At 36.3% G+C, this 15,198-nt stretch overlaps 1 protein-coding gene and 1 long non-coding RNA gene across 3 annotated transcripts; one reads left to right on the top strand and one right to left on the bottom strand.

Moving 5' to 3' along the window:
* Positions 1-1,110: 1,110 nt before the first annotated feature.
* Positions 1,111-12,057, bottom strand: LOC311293382. Its single transcript, XR_014627924.1, has 3 exons — positions 11,554-12,057; positions 1,962-2,293; positions 1,111-1,766 (listed from the first exon to the last, which is right to left on the bottom strand). It is a non-coding gene; the product is annotated as an uncharacterized lncRNA (long non-coding RNA).
* On the top strand, positions 10,386-13,326 carry LOC311293371 (chemerin-like receptor 1). Of its 2 annotated transcripts, none has more exons than XM_084413594.1 (2): positions 10,386-10,605; positions 11,427-13,326. In XM_084413594.1, the coding sequence occupies exon 2, from the start codon at positions 11,437-11,439 to the stop codon at positions 12,442-12,444; it is 1,008 nt and encodes a 335-aa protein (XP_084269720.1). In that variant the 5' UTR covers positions 10,386-10,605; positions 11,427-11,436; the 3' UTR covers positions 12,445-13,326. The 2 variants fall into 2 exon arrangements, with proteins under 2 accessions (XP_084269720.1, XP_084269721.1); XM_084413595.1 differs by having other exon boundaries at positions 10,507-10,605; positions 11,407-13,326.
* The last annotated feature ends 1,872 nt before the right edge of the window (positions 13,327-15,198 follow it).

The following is a 15,198-nucleotide window of genomic DNA, read 5'->3' as shown; positions in this document are numbered from 1 at the left end:
AGTCAAAAATAAATGACTGCAAATAGGTTCTACAAAAGTTTTGTATATTAAAATGCCATTTTGATTAATGATTTTGCAGAATTCTATGATAACTATTAAATCTTTACTGTTTTTATATTATCATTTGTGCATGTCATGTAGCACTCACGAAATTTAAAATAAAAGGCTTTATTAACTATCCAGAAGACTCTTACAGAAGATATATTTATTAAATATAAATAATACTGATTAAAAAATAAAAAATATTATTTTTTGTATTATATTTTTGGACGGCCACCTGGAAAAAAATAGAAGGATTACACTAGTGTCACAGCCCCTCTCACCAAACACTATATCCATCTTTCTAGCATTTCCACTTCTGTGCTTCTCAGAGAAAATGGAGGAAATGGCAACACATTCTCATGAAAATGCGTATCTAGCACGAATTGTATTTATCATGCAATTTATATGCAAAAAAAGAGTTTTTATGTGCATATATGCACTGTAAACTCATTGCGTAGGATTTGTGGTGTGGAGTACGTGCATGCGTAACTCTTTTTGCGTATAAATTGGACGATAAATACAATTCGTGCTATAGATACTCACTTTCGTGAGATCGGGCAGGAAATGGTGTAAACACCGGAACCAAGCTCTCTCATCTATTGCTGCGAGCCCCCAAATATCAATAAGTGATAGAAAGTTCAGGGCTTTCTTAAATCGTACAGCTAAATCATCTAATCTGCTGTCCATTAAGCTTCATTCAGAGATTGCTGTGGGGACAAAAACTACTGTTAAGTTAGCACTTTTAAACATTATGCTCACTTATAATAAATCACTTCTAGTTAATGAATTTTTTTTTTTTTTTTTTTTTACTTTGTGGGGACATTTATTTTGGTCCCCACGAGGAAACAAGCTTATAAATCATACATAATTATCTGTTATAAGACAGTTTTTGGTACCATTGACTTCCATAGTATATATTTTTTCTTACTATGGAAGTCAATGGTACCAAAAACTGTCTGGTTACTGACATTCTTCTAAATATCTTCCTTTCTGTTCAGCAGAAGAAAGAAATTCATACAGGTTTGAAACAACATGAGGGTGAGTATATGACGACAGAATTTTCATTTTAAAGTCATCCTTTAATAGATCAAGTGTTGCCGAAAAAGATGCATCTTCAGCCGTTTCTTGAAAATGGCCACCAGCATGGAACAGACCAGAAAAAGATCAGAGAAAGAGATTTTGTGTCTCTTTCAGATGGCACCACAAGACCGCGTTCACTTGCAGAGCGCAAGTTTCTGGATGGCACGTAAAACTGGCAACCAGTGCAATTTTGTGAGGAGAGGAGTGACGCTTGCTCTCTTCGGCTCGTTAAAGTCCACTCTAGCTGCTGCATTTTGGATCAGTTGCAGAGGTTTGACAGTGCAAGCTGCTAGGAGAGCATTACAATTGTCCAGTCTGGATAGAACAAGTTCTTGGACAAGGAGTTGTGTAGCCTGCTCTGATAGGAAGGGCCTTTTTCTCCTAAGGTTGTATAAGGCAAATCTGCAGGGCTGGGCAGTTTGGTTCTCTCCAAGGTTCCTGGCTGACCTTGATGGAGTTATGGATGACAAACCTATAGCTGAATGGAGAGTACACTGGAGAGAGTAGTGGTGTAGTGTTGTGTTGACCGGGACCACAAGCAACTCTGTCTTCTCAAGGTTTAGTTGAAGGTGGTGGTCCTTCATCCATCCAGAAATGTCTGTCAGGCAGGCTGAGATGCGAGCAGTAACTGTCGGATCATTACGCTGGAATGAGAGGTAGAGTTGTGGGTTATCAGCGTAGCAGTTATAGGAAAAGACATGTTTCTGAATCACAGATCCTAGTGATGTCATAGGTGTAGACGAGAAGTGACCGTCCAAGCACTGAGCCCTGAGGCACCCCAGTAACTAGATGTTGGATCTTGGACACCTCACCCCTCCACAACGTCCTGAAGGACCTACCTGAGAAGACGTGAACCATTGTAGTGCGGTTCCCGAGATGCCCTTCATCTTTAAAATTGACAGGAGGATCTGGTGGTCAACTGTGTCAAAGGCAGCAGACAGATCCAGCAGGATGAGAACTGAGAATTTGGAAGCTGCTCTTGCCAGTCTCAGAGCTTCAATTACCGAGAGCAGGGCAGTCTCAGTTTAGTGTCCGCTTGTGAAACATTGATATTACATTGATATTACAGTGTTAACAATTGCTAATGTAACCCCTCTGATTCTTTCACTCGATTCCCCCAGAAAAGACCACACGAAGACTGGATGCTGAGCTCACTCATGCAGCGCATTTACTGGAAATACATGAGAAAAAAAACAAACAGACATGGATTGTTGGTCATCCGATCACAAAACTGCCATTTACCTTGACAGGAACTCTAAAAGACTTCACATGATTATGAACTATGTCTTTTTTAAAATATGCTTTCATGAAGACAAAAACATAACATTATACAAACAATAATACATCATACCTGGAAATAAATGAGAAAACACCAAGCAGACATGAATTGTTGGTCATACTGTCACAAAACTGTTGAAAATACATATAAGAATAATCAAAATGAATATACAGAAAGAAAAGAAATACAGCACTTGTAGAACACCTGGGGGCTGTTCCATAAAAGCCGCTTAGAAAAGCGGGGATTAAACTCTAAAACCGGACTTGAATGAGCCTAACAAATAAGTTGGGGCTAAAGTGGTTCCATAAAAGGTAATTGAAGTTCACGCAATCTCACTAATTTGATCCAGGTTTATCAAGTCTAGATAATTGCGTGTGCACGCGTTTCTGAAGCAGCCCTAGAGGTCGATCGTGGATCAAATCGATCCACCATCAAACAGCCTATATATTTTGTGCTGTTTTATGCGTTTGTGACATGTTTTTTTTTTCCCTCAGTGCAAAACTTACATTTTACAGTTATATTCTCCATCTGTAAATGTTAGAAAGTCATGCAAATGTATCCATTTTACTGCTAATCTTCATATTGAACGAGCGCCGCTGCGCGCATGCGCTGCAAATAGGAGCGCAATTCTGACTAAAATATACATTTTTCTTGGAAAATTAATTTGCGATATTTTATAACACTAGAAATATCTTCTAATTATAATAATTTATCTTTAGGATGTTGGATAAGTTGCAGTGAACTTCTAGCGAACAGAAGTACTTAAGTGAACAGAAGTAGCCTAATTCAGGGAAGATTTTTTTTAAAGAAACTAAATATATAAAGATACAAAATATAGTTTTGGGTATAGGACCTATGCTACTTAATAAAGATGATGTATACTTATTTAGAATGCTGAGAATTACAGCTTTTAATGCAATCATTTTTTGGATAAAGCAAGAATCCCCAGTTTTAAATGAGTGGTTAGATTTAGTTTCTAGAATGTATTTTTTATATATTATAAATATAATATAATATATTCTTAATGTACTTTACATTATGAAGAGGATAACATGAAATTAAGAGCAAATGTATACATTTTGAAAAGATATGTGCAACTCTAAAATCAAAGAATATTCCATAAAATAAAGGACTATATATTAGTCTACATTAACTTCATTTTTATATAACCCTCCCTCCCTTTTATTTCTAGGCTAGTTATTTGTTATTTTATTTATTTATTTGCTTATTTTATATTAAATATTTGATATTCAAATAATATTACTTGAATAACTATTAGGAATTATGTGCCATTATAAGAGTTTGATATAAATATGTGAATGTTACATTTTTATTAATATTTATTTATTGTTTTTTGTCTTTTCCCCCTTAAATCATATGTAAAAGTGTCTAACTATGTACTTCTTGGTTATTGTTCTAATCATGTGTGTTGGTGGGTATTATCACAAAAGAAAAAAAGTAGAAGGAAAAATAAGGAATATTTATTGGGGGAAAATATGATGTCTTTAAAGGAACTGTCCATTTGTATAATTGTGTTAAATGTGTTTGAATTGAAAGACATAATAAAGTAGCCTATATATATATATATATATATATAAATATATGCTAAAATATTTGTTATTTGGACATTAGATGTGCCTTAGAGTTTTAAACCTACAAGTGTATTTTTATGATATATTCAAATGTAGGCTAATATACTGTCAATTACTAAGCTCAGATTCATCTTACCAGTTAAAATTCATACTGTGCTTTTGTAATTATTTATTTTTAATTTTGTGATTTTAACTTCTGCTTTACAAAGCTTTTTTTTTTTAGATTGTGTTCTAATGTTCTTCTAATCATAAACATGTACTACAGCTGCCAAACAAAACCAGAGAGAAATGTATTCATAAGTCTATATTGTCTAATTTATCATTGTAGCCTTATTTAAGTTGATTTTCTGTATACTGTGTATTTATGTTTGGACTAATAATGGTTAATAAAGTCCAATAATGGTATGAGAGAGTGTCAGTGGTAATATCATTGTGTTCTTGTTGGTCAGTGTTAGAGGATCTGTGTAACAGCTGAGGCTTAGCCTGACAGTTAGCCTGCCCTGGACCAGGCTAGTTTCCCAGCAGTTGCCAGGGTAACTGAGTTTGAACTATTTTAAGTTTGCTTTATGAAACCGAATCTACCAAAAATAAGCCTGACTAACCGAAATAAGCCTGGCTTATACTCTAATCTTGGTTTATGGAACAGCCCCCTGAAATCCAATTTTATCATCACTTGTTATATTCTTTATCACTCCAATATGAAATAAAAGAGTCTTAAAAACATTTCTAGAGAGATGTGTTTGACTTTATATCTACCAACTATTCTATGACCATATGACCAGAGAGAAATTTTACCTGCCATTCGACAGTTTGGCTGGAACTAACAAGAAAATGGCTAACATCACACATTTCTTACTCTCGATCATAGCCTGCAAGTGTCTCCAAATCCCCTCTACTAGGATGTTACGAAAAATAGTTTGAATTAAGTGTTTGCTTTTGCAAGAGATTGTCTAATGTTTTGCAGCGTGTTTTGTCGTTTTGTGTGTAGAGTTTTGAGAAATGGAGCCATAGTTTCCAAAATTGTGTGTAAACAATTTGAAAAAACTGTAAGGTCAATAAGCAGCGAAAAAAGAACTTAATTTAATGCATGCACTTCAGGTGTGAACACAATATCTGCGGGAATGAGTAAAATTATGCACAATACACGCAATCCCAGGCCAAAATTCAAGCCCAGTAACAGCAACAATATTCACCCGGAGCAAATGAAACAAGTGAGTGAGGGGAGGTGGGTTTGTGTGTAACTCGCTGTCGGAGAGATGAGAGAGAGAGAAAGTGCAGCTGGTATTGTGTATCTATTCTGCAGGAAATTAGTATTGGAAGCGTTTCAGATATTTCAATATCAATATGTATTACAACACTACATTGGACTTAGTTTATTATTTCAGATACCTTTTTAAAAGACTACAATTAATAATAATAATAATAATAGATTTTATTTGTATTGCACTTTACATTTCGAACAAATCTCAAAGTGCTACAGTTAAGATCATTTAAGGGTGATAAAATACAAATAGATTTAATAGTTAAAAGTCATAGGTTCTCCTAAAAAGAAATGTTTTTAGTTCTTTTTTAAAAGTCTCAATAGTTTGAGGTGCTCTCAGATGGTCTGGGAGGGCATTCCAAATCCGAGGAGCGGCAGAACAGAAAGCCCGATCACCCATAGTGGTGAGCTTAGTCTTGGGGAGAAGGAGGCGGTTTGATTTTGTTGAACGGAGGGATCGAGTTGTAGTTGAAGGTGTGAGAAGTTCTTTCAGATATGGGGGGGCATTTCCATAGATGCACTGGTGGGTTAGAAGGGAGACCTTATATTCAATCCTGGCGGAAACAGGAAGCCAGTGAAGTGAATGGAGAATGGGTGTAATATGCTCGTATTTTCGAACTCTCATCAGGATCCTTGCAGCACTGTTCTGAACATACTGTAGTCTCTGCAAGCTTTTGTTAGGGATCCCGATGAGAAGTGCGTTACAGTAATCCAGTCTGGATTGGTCTGAATTGAAAAATATATACTATATTACACAGCCTATAAAATTCAGTCTGACCTCCATTGACCTCCATGAACATGACAAGCACATGACAAGGCTTACTGTCCAGCCGAGTGTGACCGCAGCTTAAATGTGAGCATAAGAATTTCTTAATTTGTGATTTGTAGAATAAGTCTGTGCACCTCCAGTGAAGACTTTGAAAATCTGTATCTGCGGTGTTGTTTGTGAGAGAAAAAGAGAGAAAAAAGTTTAAAAAGTTTTTTCTCTGTGACTAAATTTACTGATGTGCGACTATATACTTTACATAAACCTGGTATTAAATGAGCCCCGGTGCTAAATTATTAAAGACCTTCGGCGCTATTGGTTCTGCTGTTGGTGCTGTAGAAATTAAGAAAATGCACTTACTATTTATTATTGCTATATAGACGTTATCTTGCAAATTCTATCTTGCCAGCCATTTCTGCTATAATATTAAACCATTTGTCTGCGATGCATTTTTGCTATTCGTAATCCAAGAGACAAATCTTTCTCACAGAACTACGGTGTGCACAACATGAAAGGCCCCGCTTAATGAGTGACGATGGCCGAGAGAACTAAACAAAATGTTTGTCTGGTTACACTTCAGGGCTGTGATATTAATCAAAATTTATGTTAAATTTCGATTTGGGCTTCCAATGATTATAAAAAGAAGATATGAGATAAAACTATTAAAAACTAGCCACTTTCCATCTAGCGCAACTTCCTTCCCTTCAGAGCGGTGCGCATTCGTTCATCCACTACTGTATGTTTGGTGTGGTTAGTTCCACAATAGTGCTATTTAAGACCCTACTTACTGGGGACTGATGAGCTCATCACTGGTGCACTGCTGCATTTTTTCCAGTCGCCAAAAATGCAATTATAACTTTCATTTCTGCAGTTAGAGTTTTGATTTGTAGAGTGGGAGAAGCTATTAAAATATCAGTTTCAAAAAGAATACCTTAATGACCAAACTTTTATTGTTTGATCAACTCCGTCATCATTTAACTCCGATACATTAGGCTACTTGTTCATTGGAAAGTGTGTGTTCTCCTCTCTGCTGCCATCTTGTTATTCCTAACTAGGTTAGGATACCTCTCAGCACTCTTAAATAATTTAGGATAATTTAGGAGTTAGTCTTAACACTTAGGAACCTTTATGAATCACTCTTATTCTTAAGTTAAGGAATAAGAGTAAAATGAAATTGACAGACTTAAGACAAAAAATGTACACTGAGTGGCCCTGGGTCCGTATTTTTCTGGGTTCACTTTTTATTTGAAAGTGAACTAATCTTTTAATATCAAGAATTCACATTTTGTAAGGGTTAATGACCAACGAGGTGTCCATTGTCAGGTATTAATGGACGACGGTGAGGCGTGAACCGTCCATTAATACCTGACAATGGACACCTCGAAGGGCATTAACCCGCTTATACCATGGTCACTTCACTTGCCAAATAACACATTTTTAAAACATTAGTTTATATTTTAATTAGTTTTACAAACGAAATCTAAAGTTTTTACAAACAATAACTTGGTTTCCCTGGTTACGCCTGCCGGTTTATTTACTAGGTGTCCTCTATCACTTTTTAATGGACACCCTGCAGCCAATCAGAATCGAGTATTCACCCAGACCATGGCATAAAAGCCTATAATTCACAAGTTCACACTTACAAATAAGTCAGATAGAATAAATGCGTATTTGGCGTGCTGTCCGAGGAGAGGGCTCCGGCCTCGGTATTCGGCCCGAACCCAGGGGTCATTTTTTCAGAGCTGCAGTTTAAAAACAAACACCCTTGCCCTTTGTCGTCTATCAAACCTACTAAATAGTTGTATTTCACTCTAACTTTTTTTTTTTTTTTTTTTGTCAGGCACAAAGTCACAGAACACAGCCCTGGAAGTGGCCAGAATTTGCAAGCAAGACACAGAAAGACCAAAAGATGCACTGCCCGGCTAGGCTAGACAGCCAGACTAGAGAGAGATGCACATATGGGTGTCCATATTCTGACTAGAATCTGAGTATGACAACGTCAGTATAGAAGTATAGACTACCCATTGGTTTTCATGTAGGCTATACTTCTGTATACTAGTATACTATCATATATACTATTAACTTTACTAGCCTGACGTTGTCATACTCAGATTCTAGTCAGAATATGAGCAGAGAATGTCTAATATGGCGAGAAGTTTCACTCTCACTACACTTCCGGCTTCTGAACTGGTTGCAGTTCCACTCCGATTCCATATGAGGGCGCTCACAGGACGAGTGCAGAATGAATGGAGGTCAATGGCGGTATACCCCTCAAAATCCACTTTTCTCAGGATATAATTTTTTGTCTAGTAATTTGAATGTTGTATTCGAAAGGAGATGCAAAGAAATTACATATTGCTGGGTGTTAGATTTTTTAGAGTCACTTATTTGCTTTAAAAAAGTCTTTCAAAATGTCAATGACGTCAGAATGCTGACGTCATTAGCAGAATGCTAGCGTGTTATGGGCAACAACAACTCAACCTGTAAGAAATCAAAACGACATAAGTACTCGTTCATTCAACTTTCGACCTAAAACCCATGTTGAACTTGCAAAATCTACAATCACATCTGAGATTTCTCAACGGCAATCGGGTGAAAGAGACTAATTTAGCCGTCTAGCCCCATTGACTCCCATTCATTTTGCACTCATGGCGAGCGCCCCCAGTGGAACTCTGGTGGTACTACAACCAAAATTCGGTACAATAGGGCTTAATAGGGAGTGGACAGGCTCTCCGTAGACGGGCTCTGATATGAGTCTGATACTGCTCCATTGGGCTGTGATTAAGGGGCATGTTTCAACCGAAACAGGAAAGAAAATGCCTCGCCCTCCTTAGTTACTGTTGCTACAGAAACGTTACTGTTGATCATCTGTCCATCAACGTATAAAGCCCTCCCTGATAATTTGATTGGTCCGAACAGCTATGGTTCGAGCAATGGATCAAGTCCAGACCGAACTTCCCGACCTTGGTGGTTCGGCTGGCAAGCCTGGCATCCAGGCTATAACTTTACTGTTATGTGCTGACATCAAACATGGAGAGGAGAGAACACAAGTTTACCTGATTGCTATTCCCGCAATTCACTCTCATGGTGTTCTTGTCTCTTTTCGTGACCAGAAGGATAGTTCCGCCTAATTTTCTCATCGATGTTGTAAACCTTGATTGACGCGCTGTGACACGAGGGGGAGGTGGGGCCCCTTGACTAGAGCCGTTGAAAAACAGAGTTATGACACTCCCATAGATTGCCATGGGAACTTTGGAATGCGAAAGTAACGCGTGTCGTGACGTGAGCAGCCGATAAGATAGTTACAAAAACACTGATAGTTCCAGCACTGAACCCCTGGAGAAGGCTACGCTCGCTGGTAAGTTGATGAAATAACTGTATTTTTTACAGTTGAGCGCATTAGTCGTCCTCTCATGAATCTAGTCAGTAGTTGTAATGTATGTAGCCAACTCTAGTTAATGTTTATTGGAAGAGAATAGTTAATTGCGGCAAGCTTACGTGAACAACACTTCACTAACGTTCGCTACCAGTCATAAATGTTTAAATTCAATACTGAGGCCATAGTTAAATGTGATGTTGCACTACATTGTATTCAGTTTTTTTTTTTTTTTGTCAACCCTATTTACATACATGACGTGGTCAGAATATTAGAAATGCATCTGGATATAAAGCAAATAAGTAGCACCCCCACAAATAAGACCTCAATGCTAAAACGTGTAAATTAATGTACACCCATGACAGTATAAAAAAATCCTGAACATTACAGAAAAGCAGAATTTATGGCTGAGCTTTGTGTCATAATGCAATGCAATAAAAATATAATTTGTTGGATGAGCAAAATAATCATCCAGCTTCTTCCATAATGTTGTTGTGTAAGAATAACCATTTGAATGGGTGTGTGTATATATATATATATATATATTCTTTTTTTCTTTCTTTTTGTGTGTGTGTGTGTGTGTGTGTGTGTGTGTGTGTGTGTGTGTGTGTGTGTGTGTTCTCATTTAATTTCAGGGGGGGAGATAAAATAAATCAATACTTTTATTCATCAAGGATTAATTAAATTGATCAAAAGTTACAGTAAAGACATTTATAATGTTACAAAAGATCATATTTCAAATAAACACTGTTCTTTTGAACTTTCTATTCATCAAAGAATCCTGTACAAAAAAATTACACAACTGTTTTCAACACTGAATCATCATATCAGAATGATTTCTGAAGGATCATGTGACACTGAAGACTGGAGTAATGATGCTGAAAATGACCACATGACCGCGTGGCGGCGATATCACGACACGAGTGTCGCAACTCTCATATTTAACGGCTCTGGCCTTGACTAATTTGCGGGGCCCTACGCAACTTTTGTAGTAAGCGGAATTAAACGTTGCATAACCTACATCTGCACTTTGTCCAAAACCCAGAGAAATCCTGCAGCTCAAATTGCAGCTGACGAAAACAAGGGGGGGCTGCAGCAGTCAAAAAGAAACCTAAATATTCAGTGCACTGTCTTTACTCTCATTTTCAAAGTTCTCTCAGATGGATACACTCTTCTGATTTTCTTCATTCTGCACTGTTACTGCCAAAGGTAAGAATATTTTGCAGAAAGTATGCAGGAAGCAAAGCATTAAAACCCATATATATATATATATATATATATATATATATATATATATATATATATATATATATATATATATATATATATATATATATATATATATATATATATATAATGATAAATTGATGTAATTTGATTTAAAAATTCAAAAGTTGTGTGCAATAATGCACAATAAGATTTAACATGCATGCAGTGTTTTTTGTTTTGCAGAAATTGCTGTTTTTGCACTCTAATCGTGGCAACGATTTTTCTTTTTGTAATGGAGATGCTATGCTTTCATTCATAATATATTAAATTATGCATTTTTTTTTTTTTGATATTTGAATTACTAATGTGATGTTTTTTTCCCCCCTGATTAAAATATAAGGTATTTAAATGCATTCATCAGTGAAATCAAATTTCAGTGTCATTGACTATAACATTAGATATTTATAAAATATAAGATGATATTTTATCCTTGAAGATAGTATGAACAGAAGAGCATTCCATGCTTTCATTGGTGGGTCATTTGGAAAGATATATATATTTTTTTACTTCTCCTTAAAGGAACAGTTTACTAAAAAATAACATTTCTTCATTGCTTGGCCATGAACCTGTATGATGTTAATATTTCTGTTGGACATGAAAATAAAATAATTACACAGCTATTTTCCATAAAAACAGTTCATAGTCACCACTTCTGTAAAGCTTTTTGTCTTCACTATTCTTTTAAGAACACAACAAAACATTGTGAAATAATTCATATATATATATATAGCCTATATATAGCCTATATATTTTTTTTACAGGATTTCCAAGATGTCTGGAGATAACAGTAACTGGACCAATGTAGACTATGATTCTATCATTAAAGAACTTAAAAAAGTAGAAACAAAGAGCAGTAATCAGTACAAAAATGAGATCAGGATGACCTACTTCATTACATATTGTATTGTTCTCATCCTTGGTGTCACCCTCAACTTCACCGTCATTGTCATCAGCTGCCGGAAATACAAGAGTTTTCAGGAGGTTGCCATTTGGATTATGGCGTTGGCTGTAACACATTTAGTCTCCTGTACATCTGTGGTGTTTCAGCTTCTGTATGCTTACAATGAATTTGAATGGAATTACGGAAGTACAAGCTGCAAGCTGTCATCCTATATCCTCTACGGCAGTATGTTCTTCACGGCAACCATGCTGAGTCTCTGGAGCATTAAATCTACTCTTTTAAAGAGCATGTGCACAAAAAAGATGAAGAATTGTAACATCATTCTGATTTCATTCTCCTGGACTATTGCAGCAGTCTTGGCATGTCCTTCGCTGTTTTCCAGAGAGGTCCGAGATGTTCAGTGCATTGATGACTATGACTTGGACAAATCCAGAACAACTCAAGACGGCACTGCAAGGCTGAAGACTGTCGTTGTCATGCGATTTCTCCTCGGGCTAGTGGTGCCAGCTCTGGTAATGTTTCTCAGCTGCTGTGTGACATCATCTCATAAATTATGTAAATTATGTAGGAAGCAGGCACAAATAATCTGTGCTATAAAGATTGCCTACTTTGTGTGCTGGGGCCCTCAAATCATCTTAACTATGCTTCAGGCCTCCGTAAGCGGCAGCCTGGGTGAAAAAATGTCAAAATATGGACTTCCAGCTGCTACCGCACTGGCCACAACCCACCTCTTTACCAGCCCACTCATCTATTTGTTACTGGGATGCAGTTTTAAAATGAAGTGGATGGGGCATGACCCAGATCACAATGATAAGAGGATGTGTCAGTTCAGAGGGAAGGGGGACTCCCTTGACCTCCATGAAGTTGGCACCCCATAAAACGAAATAATTTCCAAAATTATGCCATTTGTGCTGGTTTGTGCCGTTGAAAGAAACATTGCAACTACGATCCCCTCTTAAACATAACAAAATAAACTTTTTAAGTACAGTTACATAACTGTCCACCCCATATGGTCCAAATCGTTGCAAAACTGTGCCGCTCGTTTGTGCTCGATTTGTGCCGTTACGATGAACATTGTATCTTTTGATACAATCATTTGAATGTCCCGAATCCAATGTGTTATTTCTAAGGAGGGGAAAAAGAGGTACTTCCTTGGTAGAAATCGCTAATAGTAATACGTTTTAGGGGCTGTTTACACAACACCATTTTTAACTAAGCTTTTGAAAACAGGTTTCAAAGTGCATAGTTTCAAAGTGCCCTTTGGGCTTGGGCCCTAATTATAAACTCCTGTGGTGAAGGCAGCAGTAAACTTTCCTAGTTTGCAGAAGCACTATTAATCTGGGTATAGTTTCTTTTTTTAGTTATATATGTTTCATGCACAAATGCATGAAAACATGTTAATGAACTTTAAATATATTTTTAATTATTATCTAAATAGACCATGATGAATTATGCATGTGATAAATATATACCAATATAATGTAAATAGCTAATACAACCTTGATTCTTTTCCAAAGAAGATTAATTGTGCCAATAAATTTCCCTGTACACCAGACAAAGCAGGCACATTTATTTTTCACTTTGTTTTGAACAAATTTTAATAATAACATTTTTAATAATTTCTTGTAAATGTCATTTTATTATATTTGATCAAAGGCTGGTATCACTGGGATTGCATAAGCAGAACAAACTTTCATTTGTCTGGGATCCCAAGACCCTGTGTAAAGTGTGTTAATGTGTGTGTTTAAATAAATGTGTTCTTGCTCATATGTCATGTCATGACTTCTCATTTGTGAATAAAACTTCAACACAGAATCAGTTGCTTTTATTCAAAATGAAACTACTCTCATGATTTACTTTTATCTTTGATATTTACAGTAAATATGTAAATTACTACATGGTCAATTATATTAGCCGCTAAATAAATGTCATTAGTATGTAAACATTTAGCTTGTTATGGAAAGCTTGTAGAATACAAATGTTTTTGGGGGAAAAGGATTGGGAATGTTTCCCAATGATATGAAAATAATAACACCACTTTAGGGTTTAATAAAGACTCTTAATAAAGAAATTATAAAGATTTAAAGGTGCAGTATGTAAGAATGAAATAGGTACTGCAGTCTAATTAAAAATATCGGAGATCACTGTTTCTCCTGCTCCTCAGACTGGACGGCGCTCAGCCTCACATGGGTTGCCAGTTTGAGCACACGCAAAATGGACAATGAAAATTGGCAATGTGCAGTATCACAGACCAAAACAATAACAAACATTCCTGCCTGGAAACGCACATTTCAAAGTAAAATAATTGGCTGTAGAAGTGTTTTTCAGAGAAACGAGTATGTGAACTTACAGTAGCATGTTTCCTCAATATATCCAAACATAATGGTATTTCTTGTTTCCTGACAAAAGTTATTGTGGGATACAGATTTTTTCAGACCGTATTTTCGACCTGCCAAAATACATACCCCCCCCCCTCCAAAATCTACAGTTGATGGCCTATCATCAAGTGTTTTATTGTGTGAGTACATCATGTCTAATAACAGCAGTGAATATGGACACGTTTCTTGTTTCCTGAAAAAAGTTATTGTGGGATAGTGGATACAGATTTTTCCAGACCGTATTTTTGACCTGCCAAAATACGTATCCCCCCCTCCAAAATCTACAGATGATGGCCTATCATCAAGTGTTTTATTTTTTGAGTACTTCACATCATGTCTAATAACAGAAAGTAAATATGGACAAGTTTCTTGTTTCCTGGAAAAAGTTATTGTGGGATACAGATTTTTTCAGACCGTATTTTCGACCTGCCAAAATACATATCCCCCCTCCAAAATCTACAGTTGATGGCCTTTCATCAATGTGTTTTATTGTGTGAATACTGTACATCATGTCTAAGAACAGCAGTGAATATGGACACGTTTCTTGTTTCTATATTCTATTATTCTTTTATCTCCACATGAATTACTGTATATTAAAAATATAACATCAATTGCACAAGAATGAAAATTTGCAGCCTCTTACCCAAAAATCCAAATAATTTGTTTTCCAGATTCAGTGTGACATTTGTTTGCGGTGGTTCCACCATATGTGCGTGCAAGGCCCACCAACAGAGGCCGCCTTCCTGTGTACTGCTTGTACTCCTTAGTTTTCTGTACATTATTTATAATGTAATTAATTTATACTAAAACGCTGGTGTGGACGGAGATCGTATTAATTTTAATTTTAAATATTTATTGTGTATGGATGTGAGTGAGTGCAATTATTGTGTGAGTGTATTTATCTGCAAGGAGAATCCATTACAATTTGTTTGATTTATTTTAACCCAATATTTAACTGTTATCTCTGTTATGAATTTGTTACACTGTTATTGTCAACTAGCCTACACAAAGATATGATTGCATAGGCTAACATTATTTGTTCTCTGTTTCCTTGTCTCTCTGCCTCTCTCACTTTCTTTCTCTCTCTCACTCTCACTCTCACTCTCTCTCTCTCTCTCTCTCACACGCACACGCACACAGACACAGACACAGACACACACACATGATTTTCTCAGGTTTTTTTCTCAAAAACGCCCACAAAATAAATCTTTAAATGGATGCTGGTTAAGCTCGATCCACACACACAATAGAACA

Source organism: Rutilus rutilus (genome assembly GCF_951802725.1).
Source record: "Rutilus rutilus genome assembly, chromosome: 7".
NCBI lineage: Eukaryota > Metazoa > Chordata > Actinopteri > Cypriniformes > Leuciscidae > Rutilus > Rutilus rutilus.
Note: the sequence above shows the minus strand (reverse complement) of the source record. Positions and strands in the feature narration are given on the sequence as shown.

What these genes read in the sequence shown, in the direction of transcription:
- LOC311293371 (XM_084413594.1), top strand. Translation starts at nt 11,437, where the DNA reads ATGTCTGGAGATAACAGTAACTGGACCAATGTAGACTATGATTCTATC.